The 20,524-nt window shown below is 36.2% G+C and overlaps 1 protein-coding gene across 1 annotated transcript in view; it reads left to right on the forward strand.

Annotated features, from left to right (window-relative positions):
- The first annotated feature begins 919 nt into the window (after positions 1 to 919).
- Positions 920 to 20,524, forward strand: part of Sas10 (UTP3 small subunit processome component Sas10) — a 234,556-nt gene continuing 214,951 nt past the window's right edge. Inside the window, exon 1 of the mRNA XM_090383933.1 lies at positions 920 to 1,042. Coding sequence (XP_090240059.1) covers positions 1,023 to 1,042 — 20 coding nt within the window. The 5' untranslated portion in view covers positions 920 to 1,022. The remainder of the gene's footprint in view (positions 1,043 to 20,524) is intronic.

Genomic DNA, 20,524 nt, shown 5'->3' on the forward strand with positions numbered 1-20,524 from the left:
TATCTGACTACACAATTACTCCCAAGTCTTTTTCATTTTCTACCACCTTAAGTGTAGTACCACACTGTTGTTACATTTCTGTGGGGTTACTTCTACCCATATGCAGTACTTTGCATTTGTCAAGGTTAAAATTCAGTTGCCACTTTTTAGCCCAAATTATCTTGCAGTAGCCGTTACTGTCATTAACAACCCTGCCAACCTTTGTATCATCTGCAAACTTCGACATTAAGCCTGATATACCTTCATCAATATCATTGATAAATATACAAAACAACAGTGGACCCAACACCGAGCCCTGTGGGACTCCACTAATAACATTAGTCCACGAAGAGCAGCACCCATTGATTACTACCATCTGTCTTCAGTATTTTAGGTCAGTATTTTAATTACTGACCACGAGAACATATTTTCATGGCCAGTTACTATTCGAACGTGTGTTAATAATACTTCCATAATAATATAATATAATACGTTGATTTCTGTTAATTCCCTAAAATCAAAATGTATAAAAGTTATTAGTATTGCATGAAATTTGTTTGCTAGAAAGGTGATTGTTAGTCCCCGAAAGGTAGGGAATTATCACTATTTATGGAATGTTTTTAAATAACCACAGGGGCTCACGTCTAGTGAGTATGGGCTTGTCACACCTAGGGCTCTGGGCTGGAAATCATCATTCTTCTCTTTCTTGGTGATTCCCTTATACATTTCTCTGTCTCTCTCTCTCTTAGGGTAACTGGGGTATTTTTTTTTTTTTTTTGGGTGGTACAGCATAAGCCTCAGGCTTCCTTGCACCATATAGCTAATAATAATAATAATAATAATAGAAATAAATTGATGATTTTATGGTTATAAATTTTCTTTCGTATTTGTTTTCGTTAGAGGGCGTATGGTTTTTGAATTTTGTAATTCTGTCAAAATAGTATTTGCACGTGGTCTTTGTGGGTTTTTTCTTAATCTCAAAATATTGGTACTTTGTAGAAATGTTGTAGTTGTCATTTGAAATAAGACCTACAGATAAGAAAATGCCCAAGGTGAAAAAACGGTTAGTATTAGTGTATTTTGAATATTGTATTCGTTCATTTTTTCAGTTCTGGTTAACAAAGTAGTAACCCATAAAGTAGGTTTATGATTTTTTTGTTGATTGGTTTTTGAAGAAGCGTATCGACAAAGGTCACTGTTTTTGGGTTTTCTGAAAAAAAGAAAAAAAATTTCAATGGTTGTAATAAAGCCACCCTCTTCCCAAAAAAGGGAAGAAAATATTGCTTTTTTTTTTGATGTCCAGTCGTTTTCGGTCCTGAAGCGATTCCTCTGCTGATTGTTTTACATTCTTCTTTCCTGTTTGTGTTTAGTAAGCTTTTTAAATGTTCATCCATGCAGTACTGTCCAACATTTGAGGCAGGCTTGGTGCATAAATGATGCATCAAGTTTTAAGCTCGCTTGGTGCAAAAAAAAAAAAACCAAACAAACAGAATAAAGGTATAAAATTTTTACTAAGAAAAAAACACATATATATAATAAAATAATCAATTCACTGCCAGTAGCACGCCAAACCAAATAAACAAAAAATAAAATAAAATAAACCATATATCATAAAATAACACAATGGGGGGAGGAAGGAGAAAGGATATTGCAGAAGGAAACATTTCTAAAATAATTTAGAATAAGCCGAATGTTACAATATTACGTAACAAAAGTTAATGTAGGATCCAGTTTAAGATAATTTAACAGCCTCCCCAGATTGGCACCCTTTTCAGAATTATGTGAAATATCACTAAAAATGAAATGAAAGCCAACTATAGTTCTGTACCAAATAAAATCATTAACAAAATGAAATACTGACCATTATGCCACATCTCGGCAGAGGACCACAAGGCCAATAATGGTCAGGGAATCACTGCATTTCGAACATTAGACAAATCCAAGCATACATGAACCATTACACTGATTGATCGACGGATGCATTCGATTTGAATAATGGTAGCCTTTATGCAGTGAGAAATTATAACAGAAACAGAAAATAGCACTCATGTGGCCACCATATGACTGACACAGTAACTGTTGAACTGAAATATATAACAAATTAGAATATAGAGGGCAATACAAGTGTGCGTTAACTAACTGACTCACTACTACCATGTGAAATATATTGACTAATTATAATGTTAAGAATATTAAGAAAATTCCTACTTTCCTGCTATTCCTACTTTTTTTCAATTTAATTTTTGTAATATTCTTAATATTATAATTAGTCAATATATATATTTAAAATAACTAAATGCAACAAGGCATAATATGTTAAGAGTAAGAGTTAAATACACCACAGATAACTCTTAAGAAACTACGATGGTAGTGTGGGAGGTATCATTTACTCTGTATCTCATATTGTGCTCTTCCTTCACAACAAGTTGCCATGGTATTGCACTACCTCGAATAAGTAACGCTTCACTAATAGAGGAGGCTATTGTTACTTATTCTCAGTTAGTATCACCACCACCCAGACGGCACTGTTTCAAAGCTATTGGCCTATCATCAATGAGTGGGCCGGTACCCTGATAGTCACCTTTACGAACACAAAAGCCCCTCTCTTTACCCCGAGGACTAATTAGAAAATAATGTAAGAATCAGTGAAGCGTTACTTATTTGAGGTAGTGCAATACCATGGCAACTCGTTGTGAAGGAAGAGCACAATATGAGATACAGAGCAAATGATGCCTCCCACACTACTATTGTAATTTCTTAAAAGTTATCTATGGTGTATCTACACTAATATTATATATATGAAATGAACTAGGAGGTTTAGATCTTTTTGCAGATAAGTTTGCTGTATTAGTTTGACAATTCATGGTATATTCAATAGTAAGAAAAAGTGGGGGGGACACGCTGTATGAATTAATGAAATTTTTGGATATGATGTACACATGGTAAGAATATATCCAGATCTTTGACATAATGTGGCCTCGACAATGCCCCCCCCCGCATAACACCGTTTTAGAGCTGTACCCTCAAAATGTAAGAGAGTTTGGAGCTTGCCATGTTGTTCCTCATAACCTCAAAAGACAAAGACATCAGTCATACTGCATGATGGAAGAGATCGGGGAGGGTTGACCGGAACTTAGCTCTGGACACTAAACATGGGTTCCACCACTTCAAGCCTCCAATAAGCAAAGTGGTGGCATTGCAATGGTTGATGAGTCATCTACCACCTAGTATTGCCTGGTAACACAGAGGGGGTGGCATTCCTCCGTGTGGTATGGGGTGCTACAACTCGACCCTTACTTACATTGGTTCACACCTGGGTGGTCATCCACAGTGTGCTTGATGTTGTAAATGGGGTCTGTTCAGAGAAGTAATCATGGAGGCCACTAAGCATTTTATACAATATAAGAGATATTGTTCGAGACAGACCAATATTTAGTGAGTCACAGTGAAAAAAAATGATGTAAGGATCAATTATAATTACTTTTTTATGAAAAAAAAACTCTTCCTCTTCACCCTTTGACAGTAGTTATTCCTTTGAATAAATTCCACATCAATGTGCTGTGATCACTGCTACCTGAAGGTTCCTTTACTTGAAGATTCTCAATATGTGATGAATCGCTCCTGACAACCAGGTCAAGAATATTGCTTTGTATTGTCATGTATATTGCTTTGTCAAGAATATTACTTTGTATTGCCTCTGTTATGTTGGTGTAAGGTGAAATATGAAAATTTAGGCAGAGGAATAAGACAAGGATGCCTCTGCATATTTTAATTTGCTAGGGTTAGCAAATGACTGATTTGGATGGAAAGTAGTTATGATTTTTGGTGGGAGGAATATGTAACAGACTTCAGTCATGTGGTTCTTTCGAAAATTGTATTTGATATATATATATATTGCTTCAGGATTACAAGTCATAAATTTTACAGTGGGGTTCCTGACAATAGAGAAAATAGAAAATCTTAAAAAAAAGATGTTTTTTATTTTTTGGAAGCTGCATAATTTTTAAGAGAAATTACATAAAATTTTGTGACATCACTTTTGGCATCAGAGAAATTGATTCAGAATGACATTGGAATATGGTAAATAATGTAAAACATTATTTACCAAAATTTACCACTTTGATTATGACTTAATCAAAGTGAATTCAGAAAATAAAATTTATTTAAAAAATTGGAAATTATTATCATCATCATCAGCTGTATGGTGTAAGGAAGCCTGAGGCTTATGCTGCACCAGCCAAAAAAAAAAAATCCGAGTTACTCCGAGAGAGAGAGAGAAAGAAAGTAGAAGTAGAAAAGAGTCACCAAGAATAAGAAGAATGATGATATCCAGCTCAGGTCCCTGGGTGTGCCATGCCCATACTCACTAGATGTGAGCCCCTGGGGTTATTTCTACGGTACTACCTCTTGCATTTAGTCTGTAGGACGATGATTCATGTTTCAGCAAATCTTGCACCGTGTGATAATGCAATTCTTATTTGCAATAAATGTACAATGCGACCACCATTTGCAGCAACGTATACTTGTTGTCTGAGCAAAACTCATACACACTCCATAATGTGTGGCATATTTCTAATGGTATTAGTGCAGATCCTGAACATGCTTGATGAGCATTTCAGTGGCTTACACTATGCATTTGTTATGACCTCAGAATAAAATCATTTGGATTTAGATTTGGTGGCAAGGTATGATTTCATTGAAGCATCATGACTATGGCTTAACCAATATTCTGGGTAATGGCGGTACAGGAGGCACCATGCCAGTTGGATGAAATGTCTACGTGAACCACTGTGTATGAACTCCATGCATTGGTATATGTCCAGGGTAACAGTTTCCAAAAGCACATCTACAACATGGGTAAGAATAAGTACCCATTGCCATCTGTTGAATGGCAGCCTAGTTGACAGAATACATTGTGGACTAACCACTTGTTTGGAGAGGTCTGGGATCAGTTCCCTTTGATGAATGGAGGAATTTTTGAAGTCCTATTCATTTCCACCTATAGTTAATTGCTTTGAAGTGGTGGTGTAATGAGTTTCACTGAGAGTTATTCTGGGATTTCCAGCCTACACAACATGTGGGTCATGAACACACACCTCTATAGACACAATACTTTTACTGGGTCTGTTAATGCCAATATGTATTACAGTAGACTCGATTTTCCAGGATAGATGGTAAAAAACAAATCCCGGATAATCGATTTCCTGGTTAATCCAAAAATACAAAAGTCCCCGACATACGTAAGGATACGTTCCAGGACTTCTTACTTCGTCAAGTTTTACATAACTCAGGAATGACTAATAACATATTGCTACCATGTTATTATTGACAAATCTGAATTCCGTGCGATACTTGTTAATGTTTGGCCATTTTGATACATCCTTATTATAATTATTCCTTAGAGATTTAACAGATGTACCGTTTTCAAACTTTTGAATAATTTCAAGTTTTTGTTTAACTGAAAATGCAACTCTTGCATTTACCCATCATTTTTGTGATTTCTAAACAAACAAAAAAAAAAAAAAACTGAAAAAAGAATTCTGATATCCCTGACATAAATAACGAAACAAAATTTGTCCTTTTGTGTTGCAGTGGAACACAACTGTATATATATATATATTTTTTTTTTTTTCATATATTACTGAATATCCCTTATCATTATGAAAGTGATTAGGTTACAACATTGTTTCAAAATACATATTCTTTTAAGGAACAACCTATGTTCCTTAAAATTCCTTGAGTGAAGAACCATTTTTGATTTAATTTAAGAAAAAAAAAGAATCTGAAGAGCCGCACCTCAGCTCAAACTGGGATGAGTGGAGGGAGGGGGGAGATTTTTAAGAAATGGAATAGAGTGAGAAGGTGTTTTATTAAAAAAAAAACATTTTTTGAAATATTTATTAATACTGACAAAATGTAACAAACATGAATTAGGTACGAACTAATGTGACTTTTGCTGCTGAGCTCCTAGCGAGTCCCTCAACATTACGCAAGTATGCCTTGATTTTCATCTTTAAACAAGCTGAGAGACTCGCATTGTTCAGATGGTTTCTTGATTTATTTTTAATGTAGTTCATGTCTGAAAATATTTGCTGGCGGAAATACATAGCTTGTCATACATGTGGGTTAAAAGTTATAAAGAGCTGCAGTTGCATGTTCAAAGAGCCACATGCAGCTCGTGAACTGCAGGTTGCCGACCTCTGACCTATGTAATACACCTCAGTAATAAATGCTGTCTTTTGTTGCTTAAATACAACTATTGTATTTGTTAAATATGTGGACTGATAATCGCTTCCCTACTGTGTGGGACTTTTGTAAGGCACATGGGATTGTTTGCATACTTCTGTAATAACCACACATAGTGCTTACCATATGTGGCTATCTGATGGATTATTGTGCTGGAAGGTCTGTAGGCATTAGCTCATATACTCGTTGCATGATGGGATATAATGGGATGCATTTCTTGTTCTAGTAAAGTTTTCCACACAAAGTGTTCTGAAGTTCTCATATGTGCATCACTGTCCTTGTACTTGGATTGTTTAACAGTCTTTCTTCCACCAAGTCCAAATTGTCTGCAGATTTTTATATGCCAGAATCCCTATGACTTGACTGTAGTTGACCAATTTTGTGTGGTCTTTCATTGATTGAAAGGATTGTACATCTGTCAGGTTGATGATTTGGGTATTTTTATGCATAATGACTAGCAATCACATCACCATTTCCCATTCCTATAAGCTAACTCAGCAAAATATACTTATTAATAACTTAATAATTGAAACTGTTTTATTAGTATTAGTAGAGGCATGTGATGCAAGAAAGCAACTTATACAGCATCAGCCAAAAAAAAAGCCTTTCCCATTTCTGAAATATTCATTCCAAATGTTTGTCTAGTTCTGCCTTGAATTTATTTAAGCTATCAACTTCCACAATGACAGATGGAAGTTTGTTCCATCAATCAACTACCTGCTGGCTAAAGGCAAATTTCTGCACATCTATTCTACAACTGTCTTTCCTCAGTTTGAATCTATGACCCCCTCAGGTTTGTAATATGAGCAAGTGGAAGAATCCCATCAGCATTGAGCCTGTTCAAGCCGGGGTTCGATCCCATCACCACCAAATACGGAGGATGCAGAAAGGTCAGGGAATGACCACCACATATTCCCGGAGCACTATGGCCTTAGTTGCTAATACTCCTAAAAACCAAATAACAACAAATAACCTGTTCAAGCCATTCAAGGCCTTATACACCTCAATCAGATCACCTTGCAGGTGCTTAGTCTCCAGAAGCTGCAATTTGCAGAACTTAAGCCTTTCTTCGTAAGAGCACCCCTTTGTTCCCCCTCACCAGTCTTGTTGCCCTTTTCTGTACTTGTTCCAGCAGCTCTACATCCTTCTTAACATGAGGCCTCCAGGCTTGTATACAGTACCCAAGGTGTGGCCTGACCATTGCCTTATACAAGGGGATAATCACCTCCTTATCCTTGCTATACAAATTCCTGTATACCATTGACAAGACACCATGAGCTACTCTTGCAGACTATCTGCACTGCTCAGTAAACTTCATATCTGCCTGCACAATTACCCCCAGGTCCTTTTCATTCTGTACTACTGTCAGTGTATTATCACATAGTTGATACGTTACTCTGGGGTTACTGCTTCCCATATGCGGTACTTTAGATTTGTCAGTCAATGTTAAACTTCAGTTGCCACCTCTGAGCCCATCTACTCAACTTTTCTAGATACTGTTGCAGTATCGTACTGTCATTAGTGTCATTAACAACTCTGCTGACCTTCGTATCGTCTGCAAACTTGGACATTAAGCCTGATATACCATCATCAATATCATTAATAAATATAGAAAACAATGGACCCAACACTGAACTCTATAGTATTATTCAAATTGAGAGGAGGTAATTGTAGAATAGATATACAATAATTTTCCTTTAGTCAAAAATCAAAAAGTGATTTTCTATTGGAATGAATACTCACATACTCCTGTGGAACTTGTTAGTTAATCTAAATTTAAGAAGGGATTATGTAACAAATATTAAAAGAAATGAGCAAATGAAATGAAGGAAAGGTGACATTGGCCATTCTATTTTTTTGATAATACTGCATAAGCTTGTTTCTTTACATAATTTTCCCAGTGGTAATGCAAATTACGTTTAATTAATAAAAGAAATTATACCAGATAAAAATGAAACTTCTGAGGTCATATTGTGAAAATCAGTTTCTCTCATCCATATTTCTCTCGTCCAAGTTTGCAGATGATACAAAGGTTGGTAGGGTTGTTATGACAGTAAAGATAGTATGCTACTGCAACAGGATCTGGAAAAGTTAGGCAGATGGGCTGAGAAGTGGCAAATGAAGTTTAACACTGACAAATACAAAGTACTGCATATGGGTAGCAGTAACCCAAGAGAAATGTACCAACTGTGTGGTACTACACTCAGGGAGGTGGAGAATGAAAAAGACCTGAGGGTAATTGTGCACTTAGATATGAAGTTCTCTGAGCGGTGCAGATGGGCCAGGAATTTTGCTAGCAGAGACAAGGAGGTGATTATCCCTTTGTATAAGGCGATGGTTATGATTAAGGATTTACTTACTTCCTTTGCCACCTCCTTTAATTTAACTGGATAGATCCCATATACCCCAGGTGCTTTGCTTATGTTTAACTTCAACAATTTCTCCTCCACTGTGCCCTCAGTTATTATAAAATCATTTAACTACCTGTTAGAGTTTAATTGACATCTGACCCTCTCCTTGAATAACTCCTCAAGCAAGTGTCCATGTCTGTGAATAATTACAGACAATATAAACCCTTGAAACAACTTTAATACATGTTGCAAAATTTCATAATTCCTAATTTTTTCCGTATATTCTTTTTTAAATGAAAACAGATCAATCATTATCCAAGCAGATAATTATTTGGTCTTAACAATGGGGCTATCTTACCCTAGGCCAACAACATAGATATATCTTGTCTAATTCCAAAACTTATTCTGGCCCTGTAACAGGTCAAGTATATCTTATATAGTATATAATTTATTCACATCTCCGGGTACCTTCTATTTCTACAACTATTCCGATTGATTTCAACAATAGTACTACTCAGAATATTTATAATTACTTATAGGTTTATGGCTAGATGTAAGCTACATTTTTCTTACCATCTTGTGATCTATATTAGTTTCCACCTTCAATACCGAAATATATTTTTATGTGTATGTTTCTCTAATTGATATAAAGTTCCCTTTCTACAGAGCATTAGCTGTCCTTCCTCTTTCTAAATGTTCATTAGGATGCCTCCCTACCTTCTTAATGAACACAAATACATCATGTTATGCTTAGACACCAGATAGCCCCAAGGGCTCACATCTGGTGAGTATGGGCTTGGCACACCCAGGGTCCTGAGCTGGATATCATCATTCTTCTCTTTCTTGATGATTCCTTCTCTCTCTCTCTCTCTCTCTCTCTCAGGGTAACTCGGAAATTTTTTTTTTTTTTGGCTGGTGCAGCATAAGCCTCAGGCTTCCTTGCGCCATATGGCTAATAATAATATAACACTCCTCATAGCAATTTTTCTTAGTTGTTCCACTTTAATTTAGAATAATCCTTTTTTGAGTTAACAGGACTTTAATCATTTTGTTCTCACTCTCACCTTAAACACTGTCTGTTTCCAGGGATATATGCACCTCGACACACACACACACACACACACACACACACACACACACACACACACACACACACACACACACACACACACACACACACACACACACACACACAGCGTTTCTGTAGCCAGGTGAGCAGGACCAGCAGTGCGTATCACGCGCTTCTTGATTAGACTGGGGTTCGAGCCCGTGACCACCAAATACGGAGGATGCGGAAAGGTCAGGGAATGACCACCGCATATCCCTGAAGCAATATGGCCTTAGTTGCTAAGCTCCTAAAAACCAAATAACACACACACACACACACAGTAATACCCCTGTATCTGCAGGGATATGTTCCAAGGCCTACCATCGATGGCTGAAACCACGGATATAAGCGAACACCTGCTGACTCAATATATAATGTGATTTTCTTGTACGTACATACATATAATAAAGTTTAATTGATATATTAAACACACAGTAAGACATTACCAACATTAAATATGATAATAAAGTATAGCAAACTCTTGATTTACCGGGATACTTCGACTCCAAATAAAAAAAATCAACCAGAAATCATAAAATTCAAGTAATAACTAGAATAGGGATATTTTTCAAGTTGTAAATAAGCAACAAGAACTGGCATTATAAGTCGTCATTGGGAGATAAGTGTACCTATTATCTTGCAACCCCTGCTGTCTTCACACCTACGGCTCAAAACAAAAAAAAAAGGAAAAAATAAAAAAAAAAGACCAAATGTTTAGTTTGATTTAGTACGTTGCGTTGATTGTTGTGTTCTGTCGCACTGCAAAAGGACAAATTTTGTTTCGTTATTTATGCCAGGGATGTCGGAATTTTTATTTTTATTTTTTTCATAGTAACTTTTTTTTTTTTTGTTTAGAAATCGCAAAAATGATGAGCAAACGCAAGAGTTGTGCTTTCAAATTAAACAAAAACTTGAAATTATTCAAAAGTTTGAAAACTGTGCATGTGCTAATTAAATGTCTAAAGAACCATTATAATGTTGGTGACCAAACCATACGCGACATTGTAAAAAATAAAGCGAAGCATCATATTAGACACTCGAGTAGTATGTGTTAAGTTTTTTTCGTTTTTTTTTACGTGGTTAACCACAGGTAACTGTATCAGCAGATACGGGGGCACAACTGTATATAAATATATAGGAACCTTAGTTTCGACACTCACTTATATTGCCTTAGAAGTTCTCTCTTTCACTGCCAGACCCTTTATTGTATTCTGCCCAATTACAGACCCACTTATATAAGTCTTATGGTTCACCCTATAGTTTACATAGCATGAATAGTAGCAGTTCACTTACTTTACTCTCATACCGCTCTTGTCTCGTCCTAGGTCGATATCTCAATCAGGTGTATACTTCAGCTACTTCCACTTTTCCAAAGGGCTCCCGATTCCTGCGTGTCGGCAGCTATCCTCTCTAGGAGATGGCCTTTATTCCAGTTGGGTAGTCGGCACTGCTGGGCAGACTGTGGTCGGCTAAGAGGACTGGCTCCTCACTTCCCATGGATTTAATCTCTTTGTAGGGATTTCACTTTTACTCGGTGGTTCTCTCTCACTGCAGGCACATTACCTTTCTTAGCTTTACACTCCCTATAGGCTTCGCTCCCCCTTACACAGAAACTATCTCTCTTCTCTTCACATCATGAACCTTCTTCAGACTCTCCTTTCAATCTTTCTCACCCCTTCTCTTCCTTGATTCCCCTCCAATCACAGGGTAGACTCGAAAGCTCGCCCACTCATTTTCCAGCATCTGACCACCCGATCCTCTACTTCCCTTACCAAGGGTTCCTTCTCGAATTTTCCTGTTTTGAAAGTTCTTCAATCTAACCGCGTTCTTGATTATTCACACTGGTATGGACATCGAGTCTACTCGGTAGATATATCTTTTTGGATACAATACTGATCACATTCCTTAAGCGTGACTGTGCATTCCCTCCAGCATGTTCTCTACTTCCGCTTACCAAGGGTTCCTTCTCGAATTTTCCTTTTTTGAAAGTTCTTCAATCTAACCGCGTTCTTGATTATTCACACTGGTATGGACATCGAGTCTACTCGGTAGATATATCTTTTTGGATACAATACTGATTACATTCCTTAAGCACGACTGTGCATTCCCTACAGCATGTTCTTGATTGCTATTACATACTAACTCCTTCCAACTACTCTTTAGAGGATTATAATATCTAAGGAATAAAATTGAATTTATTCTTCTCTCTTTCGCTTTATTAATTAAATTTACTCTTCAACTACGTTCGCTTAAATTTTATTTATATATATATATATATTTTTTTTTTAATATATTGCCAGTTTTACCCAACTATAATCATATATCACCATGAATTATTTTCTTACAGATATACATGTAAAATTTACGTCTTACAATATGTCAGTTTATAGAGAAATTTTACAAGCATTTCCAAGATTGCAGTTTGTAAAATTCCAATCATAAAGACAATATTATGTACATAAGCAAAGCAGCAACCATTATCAATCCACTGCAGGATGGAAGCCTCCTCAGCAATTCGTGTTGAAGACCTTAATCTGCCTCGCTGGTCCAGTGTGGACTGGCAGATCGACTGTATTCAGCAGTCAGGGGTTTGAACTCAGAGCGGGTGCTACTGCACTACTGCTCCTGATCACTAGGCTTCTGCAATAAATCATGTACATATTACTTTATTAATATTATATTTACATGATATTATTTGTGACATTTAAATGAATTGTTCAACTGTTTTCATTTCAGTAATTTAATTCTCATTAAATTTCATCTCTTCTTGGTAAACTAACACATGGCCTATCCTGTATATAAATTGAGAATTAAATTGAGTGACAAAGTAGAGTACATTTTTTCTTCCTCTCTTTCTGTCAGTATATATATAATAACTAAAAGAAAATAAACCATGAAAGGAAATAGAATGGAGTGAAAGAGATAACTATCTATATATATATATATATATACGGTAAACACCTGCTCTTTGCGATATCTGTATTCGCGGTCGCTGATTTAATATAAAATGAAACCTAAAAAAATGTGAATTTTAAAGCGCTATGAACATTTTCCACCATAAAAAAAACATAGGCATGGCTAAAATTATCTTTCCCTGTCAAAACAGCACTCAGTGCGTGGGGGGGGGAGGAGGGTGACGAAATTGTGAGCGCGGATGTTTCTCACTAATCCTTGTTCAGTATGTGTTATGCGCTTGTCATGGAAGATTTCATCAATTTATAAATTTATATGCTTAAAAAGTGATAAATCTACCTGTTTGCAGTGTAAAACAGACTTTTTTGAGTGTGTTAACGGAAGAAAGTGATGTGGACAAGTTCTTTCTAACCCGTACAAAATATGGCTACGAATGGAAAACAAGGGAAACGTGAAAAGTTCAACGAAGGTGATGACATTAGCGAATAAAATTGAGTTATTAGACAAAATTTCTAATGGTGAGTGTCTCCTCAGTGGCAAAACATTATAAAATCAATGAGTCAACGGTACGATCAATCAAGAAATCGGAAGAAAAAAATCCGCCATAGTGTCCGTGAAAACACGCTAATTGCTTCAAAAATTTGCTCTGTAACTCGTGATTTTAAATTAGTAAAAATGGAAAAAGCTTTAAATCAGTGGATAGAAGACCGAACTCAAAATAAAATTCCGTTAAGTTCACTCATCATTCGTGAAAAGACAAAACTCCTTTATCAACACTAGCGAAACTGGTGATAGTACTGGCAGGATAAGTTTTTAGCTAGCAAAGTTGCTGGTTTGAAAGATTTGTTTGAAATTTCTAATAAATATTACATTTAATATTAATTGTTTCTTATTTTCATTTCGATGCCACATGCTTGCATTTCGCTGTACTGTCTATGTACATAGTCATATTATGAAGGTACATATAATACATACATAGAAAAAATTTTAGACTAGTTTTTCTTATATATTTCATACTTTGGAAAGGAACCCCTTATAACTCAGACATAACTCAGTATTCGCGTTTTCAGTATTCGCGGAATTTCTCAGGAACATACCCTCGCAAATAGCGGGGGTTTATTTACTGTATATAATGCACAGATTTTAAACTTTTTTTTATCTGGGATCCCTTTTCATAAGACAATTAGCGACCCCAGCTGGTACTGGTTAAATTTAGATTTTTTATACTCTTGTCACTAGAGCAGTGTTTCTTAACCTGTGTGCTGCGAGTATGCTTCGATTGTGCCACGGAAAATGCAAATTTAAAAAAAAATTAATAAATCCAATTTTTATAAATAAAAATAATTCAAACAAAAAATTCATTTATTTACATTGCTCGTCCCGGCAGTCAATGTGACATCACGTTTTGATTCTTAGTGCACTTTATTCTTTCAACAAATTTCATTTAAATTTCATGAAATTCATGTATTTTCAAAAAACAGATATTAAAAGCATTTAAAACAAATAATAAATGTACTATTAAATACACCTACAGAAATAACTTCTCTTTTGTGGAATATATGAGATTGTAGTGTGCCGCAAAACTTTAGTGCCTTTAAAAGTGTGCCGCAGCAATGAAAAGGCTGAGAAACACTGCACTGGAGTATAAAAACCCTAACATTAGAGTCTAGTTTTAAGATCTGAGTTAATTATATGGATGATTATTGAAATTGTGTTCGTGTAATCATACTTGATGATGTTTATTCTGCAATAAACTAAACAAATATAGAATGAAAGGTTGTAGTGTATAATAATTTCAATAGTTCTATAATAAATATTTAATTTATTTATGTTTATCAATGTTTGCTGCGACTCTCAGAATCTTTTTGCGACCCACAGTTTAAGAACCGCTGATATAATGTAATAGTAATAGATTTCTGATTTATTAAAAATGGATATTTATATAGGATTAGCCAGTAGTTTATTACCCAGTAGTACATACACATTATCACATTAATGCACATTAAACATATTATCCAGTATTTTATTAATAAAATGTTGGATAATGTTTCTTACAGCCTACCTTCATTATCATTTTAATAAAGCGCTCCATATATTAAGACAAAAAAATTGCTTAACCACCTCTTTGATATTAATAACTTATTGGCAAGCTGACATCCTCTGCATTCAGGCTGTGTACATAATGTTCAGTTTATAACCCCCTAACTTCTTTGGTGTGTCACAGTCTGGCAAACTTGTGCCCACCGATTGGTTACCAAGGGAGTATTAATACAGGAATTCCATGACTTACGTAAGGGTTGCATTCCGCGGAATGCTACGTAAGTCAGAATTTCCCTAAATGCTTGTGCAGCACTCGCAGTTGTGCTCATTGAATTGATTGAATCAAAAAAGAAATGTTTGACGAACATGTAAATAGAATTATTTATTGTATTTATTCAATTTATCTCATGTGCAGGAAAAATTACAAAAGCATGCAATTTAAAAAAATTCCAAAATTATATAATTACAAAAAAGAGAGGAGTCAGGCATAACGTCAGTAAGTTTTACCTGTCGAGCATTGTTACCAGAATAGATGTCTTCGGGTGATAAGTACACCACTGCAGAGGTTGAGGACAGTGGAGATTTAGAAGGGATCAGCCACTCAACATTACGAAAGAACATATTAATGGATGACTGCACGGTGGCTTTTTTCTTTTCATCGTAGATTTCTTTGTAGCAAGCAAGCATATCATTGACCCCTCTTAACTTTTAAGAATCGTTCACTGTCAGGACCCATCTCAAACCACGCCATTGCCATCTCTCTGGTGATGAAGCGTCTTGGCTCCTCATTTGGTTCACCTTGAGCTTCATCAGCATTTTCTTCTTTCACTATCGCTGCCTGCAAGTCAATAAGTTCTTCGTTAGATAATTCCTTTTCTTCTTCCTCTATTAACTCTTCCACGTCTTTGGCATCAACCTTCAACTGAAGTAGCTCTGCAAACTTTACTATCTTATCTGTAACCTCTTCATATTATTCGTCTTTTTCAAATCCTTCGAAGCCTTTTACATGCCGTGGGCATATTTTCTTCCATGCGCCATTTAAACAACTTTTAGTAATTTTCGCCCAGGCTTTATTAATGTTGACCGTGCCAGGGATGGCATGGTCAATATTGTAAGATTTCCAAAAGTCTCTTAACTTAATTTTTCTCATCACCTACTGCAGACAATGCCTGAGTAAATGTTGTGCATAAATAGTATGCTTTTATATTCGAAATGACACCCTGATTGATAGGTTTGATGAATGAAGTTGTTTTTGGCGGTAGAAATATGACTCATGTTTGAATTGAAATGATCTAGACGCATAAGATGTCCAGGAGCATTATCTAATAGAAGCAAACTTTGAAAGGAACTTCGTTGTCTTTACAATATTTTTCAACCTTGGGAATGCAGCAGCATTTAAACCAATCCTCAAAGAGAGAGAGAGAGAGAGAGAGAGAGAGAGAGAGAGAGATATTGTTATCCGTGCTCTCTGGTTTGATCGGAAATGCATGGGTAGGGTGGCTTTATTGATGCCCTTAAATGCACAAGGATTTCCAGAATGGTACAGAAGCAGTGGTTTTAATCTGTAATCTCCCTCTGCATTAGCCCCAAGCAAGAGCGTTATCCTATCTTTTGGCGCCTCGAAACCTACCCGCCATTGTATTTTCCTCTTTGGCAGTGTATGTTCGATCCGGCATTTTTTTTCCAATACAGAGCAGTCTTGTCAACGTCAAAAATTTGCTGTGTTGAATAGCTGCCCGCCTTCATCAATAATTTTTTCCAATGCATCACAGAATCGGCACTGGCGACTTCACTGCATACTTTAACATTGTGGGAACCAGCACGATGCTTGAACTTATTAACCACCTGTTGCTTGCCACGAACTTGGGTTGGGGTTTGCCGTACTTATCCTTTATAAATTTATAAATACTTGTTGCTTTTGCTTGAATGGTCATTAGACTCAGGGCCACTCAATACTGAATCTGATTTTCCATCCATATTATTAACAGCTGTTCCATTTTTGATATAGCACCTGAACGCTGTTTTGTGATCATGGTTTATCTTAAGTGCACTGATCCTTTGACATGTTCTTTTATACACACACTGTCCTTTAAAATAATGTTCACTTTTGAAGCAGCGAGAAATAATTTCCTTGCAATAGATGACAGACTTTGTCCTGCTTCGTACTTCTTAATCATTTTCATCTTCATTTCTAAATCAATTTTGTTTCATTTCATGGCACTACCACCACTTGCACTTTTTGTTGGTTGCTTTCCCTTCATCATTTTAATACGTAAATAGGAATGAAGAGAAGTTTCTGAAAATTTGTTTTTTATATGATTGAAGATTTCAGTGAAGGGGAACACATTTCACCATAATAGCATAAAAATCCACACAATTGCAGTTAACGGTATTATCGCAAATGCAATAAAATCGAGCTTACTACCTGTTTATAATTAGATGCATTAACAGTAAATCCCAATAAACCGGAAAGTGCAAATTATTTTATTGTTTTTTGATCGTGAAAGAAACATGATTTAGAAAATTATCACAAAGGCGTTCAAAGTTGATTCTTATAACGGGAACATATGATAACGATGAAGTGTAGTGCAATTTCCATTATGAATATGACCTTTTAGAAAGATAAATAGCTTGGTAATAAGCAAAATTTTCAACTTCCAAGGACTTGGAACGAATTATAAAAAAAACAAAACAATGTAATATAGGGTTCACATTACGATATTTTCACGATATCTCTATTTATTCTTACAGCATGCATGATACGTTTCTACGATTTTTTTAAGTTTGCATCGGCCGGGAAAAACTTACGAAAAGTCGAATTTCCTTAAGTCGAGTTCCTGTATAATGTTTATTATTATTATTAATTATTATAATTTTAAGTGATATTATTTTACCATTATTAACACAATTGACTTAAACACATGAAGCATGCTCCCAGAACTATGTTCAGGGTCCTACTATAGTAATGGGATTCAAAACCCCGAACTGCCCAAGCACACCTAAATTCCCTCTTCCTCAGATTACTTTCCACTATTCTAGCACCCTATATCTTATTTCTTTTGAGCCATTAGTTTTGCGAATGCAATATCAAGATACTATTGTTTTACCATAATTCGCTTTTTTTTGCCTTCAACAAAGTTTAGCTTCTACATTACGCTATTTATGGGGGAGTATTACGGGGGGCTTAGAGGGGAACAGGTATCCTGTGTGTTATCAGACACTCAGCCTAAAACACTGATGGATCCAATATCTCTCTATTACAGAAGATTTAGGAGAAGTCCGGTTGGCCTGCCCCCCCTAAAATCCACTCATGCACACCTTCTCGATGGTAAGCCCTGTTACGTCACTTAGGTGGCAATGAACGTGTAGAGTGGTTCTCTTCAATATGCCTGGTCAGCGTGAAGAGGAAAAGACCAAACCCTCCAGCAATGAGAGCACAATACAAATGGCCCTCAGTCCCCAGCAGCTTTCACTCTCCCTCTTACGGCAGCGAGAGGATCAGAGTGGAAGCAGAGGGTGCTAAGAATCTCTGGGTACGACCAGGCTGCCATGCATGGAAATTGAACTTGGCCTGTTATAACGTACGATCACTCATCGGTGAAGACAGGATATTAGAGCTGGAAAAGGAATTAGAAAATGTGAATTGGAATATCATCGGTTTGGCTGAAACAAGAAGAAGAAATGAATCACTTATAAGTTTATCAAGTGGAAATCTGCTGTACACCAATGGAAACAGTGAAAGGAGTGAAGGTGGAGTTGGGTTTCTGGTCCATAAACATTTTAAAAACAACATTTTGGAATTCAAAAGTACATCACCAAGGGTGTCAAGACTAATACTCAAGATTTCTAAGAGGTACAAGCTAAAGATTATAATGATTTATGCACCAACATCGAGCCATGATGATGAAGAGGTTGAAGAAATGTACACTGAAATTGAGAGTCTTCTAGATGAGCAGAAAACCCACTACACTATTATTATGGGGGACTTCAATGCTAAGGTTGGAAAAAGGCAAAACAGTGCAGAAAGAGGAATTATAGGAAATTTTGGAATTGGTGAAAGAAATAAAAGAGGTGAAAGACTTGTGGAATTTGCAGAATCTCAAGGAATGTCAGTAATGAACACTTTTTTCAAGAAAAGGGTGAACAGAAAGTGGACATGGAAGAGTCCAAATGGATTAACAACTAATGAAATCGACTTCATCCTCACTAACAGAAGATATATTGTGAATGATGTTACCGTCCTGAATAAGGTAAATGTTGGAAGTGATCACAGAATGGTAAGATGTACACTTGATATAGATGTAGGAAAGGAAAGGAAAAAACTGACTCGAGTAAATAATACAAAGGTCTTTGAGATAACAGAGGAGGAGAAAAAGCAGTATGTACTGGAACTTAAGAACAAGTTTGAGCTTCTGCAGACTGCTCAGGACCAAGATATCGACGAGGAATATTACAACTTTCTGAAAGTGATAAAGCCCAAGAAACCTATAGGGAAACAGAAATCCAAAGAAGAAAAAAATTAGTCAAGAAACACTTGTCATGATGAACCAAAGACGACAAATGAAGAGCAAGAAAAACACTGACAGGGAGAAAATTGAGTGTACTGAGTTATGCAAAGCCATTATAAAGAGACTCAGAGAGGACATAAGAAGATTTAACACAAGAAAAGTAGAACAAGCATTAAGGGAAAACAAAGGATTGAAATCAGCAGCCATGAGCAGTAATACAGAAAGACAAATGATACTGAAACTGAAGAATAGCGATGGTGTACTTATAAACAGCAGAGAAGGCATAATTCAAATAGCAGAAGACTACTATAGAGAATTATACAAGGAGCGAGGGAATGATACCAGCAGTGGGGAAGATGGATTGCAAAGTAGCAACACATACGACATACCCGATATTCTTCCTGATGAGGTAGAACATGCATTGAAGAAAATGAAGAATCGGAAAGCCCCGGGGGAAGATGAAGTTACTGTAGAGTTGTTAAAATTGGGAGGAAGAGACATAACACAAAAACTGGCAAGGCTCTTCACAAAGTGCATTAGAAAAGGTGTGATGCCTAAGCAGTGGAATAATGCAATCATAGTTTTGCTGCATAAGAAAGGAGATAAATCAGAAATTGGAAATTATAGACCAATTAGCTTGTTATCCCATATCTACAAGTTGTTCACAAGGGTCATTACTAACAGATTAGAAAGAATACTTGATGAGAATCAACCGAAAGAGCAAGCTGGCTTTAGGACAGGATTCTCAACTATGGATCACCTTCATGTAATATCACAGCTAATGGAGAAAGCAAATGAATATAAAACACCATTATGCCTGGCATTTGTGGATTATGAAAAGGCATTTGACTCCATACAGCATAAGGCAATGTTTGGGGCACTGGAAAGACAAGGCATAGATACTCCATATATTATGATTTTGAAGAAAATATATGAGAGTGCTACATCCTTTATTAGACTAGACAAAGACAGTAGGAAATTTAAAATCGAGAAAGGAGTTCGACAAGGAGACACAATATCTCCGAAGCTGTTTACTGCTGCCCTTGAGGAAGCTTTCAGAAGATTAGACTGGTCGCAGAAAGGAGTCAATGTGAACGGAGAGTACCTAAACCATTTACGATTTGCAGATCATAAGCCACGATCCCAAAGAATTAGAGGAAAATCTTAATCAGTTATGCACAGTTAGTAAGGATTTTGGACTAAAGATGAATATGGCTAAAACAAAAGTAATGATGAACAAGTATGCCACGGAAAGGGAAATAATGATTGAAGGAGCAGTAATTGAAAAGGTGGAGTCATATACTTATCTGGGACAAGTTATTAGCTGTAATAATGATAAATTCCTGGAAGTCAAGAGAAGAATAAATTTTGGATGGATA

The sequence above is a fragment of the Mastigoproctus giganteus genome, chromosome 10 (assembly GCF_048544385.1).
Source record: "Mastigoproctus giganteus isolate SK-2022 chromosome 10, ASM4854438v1, whole genome shotgun sequence".
NCBI lineage: Eukaryota > Metazoa > Arthropoda > Arachnida > Uropygi > Thelyphonidae > Mastigoproctus > Mastigoproctus giganteus.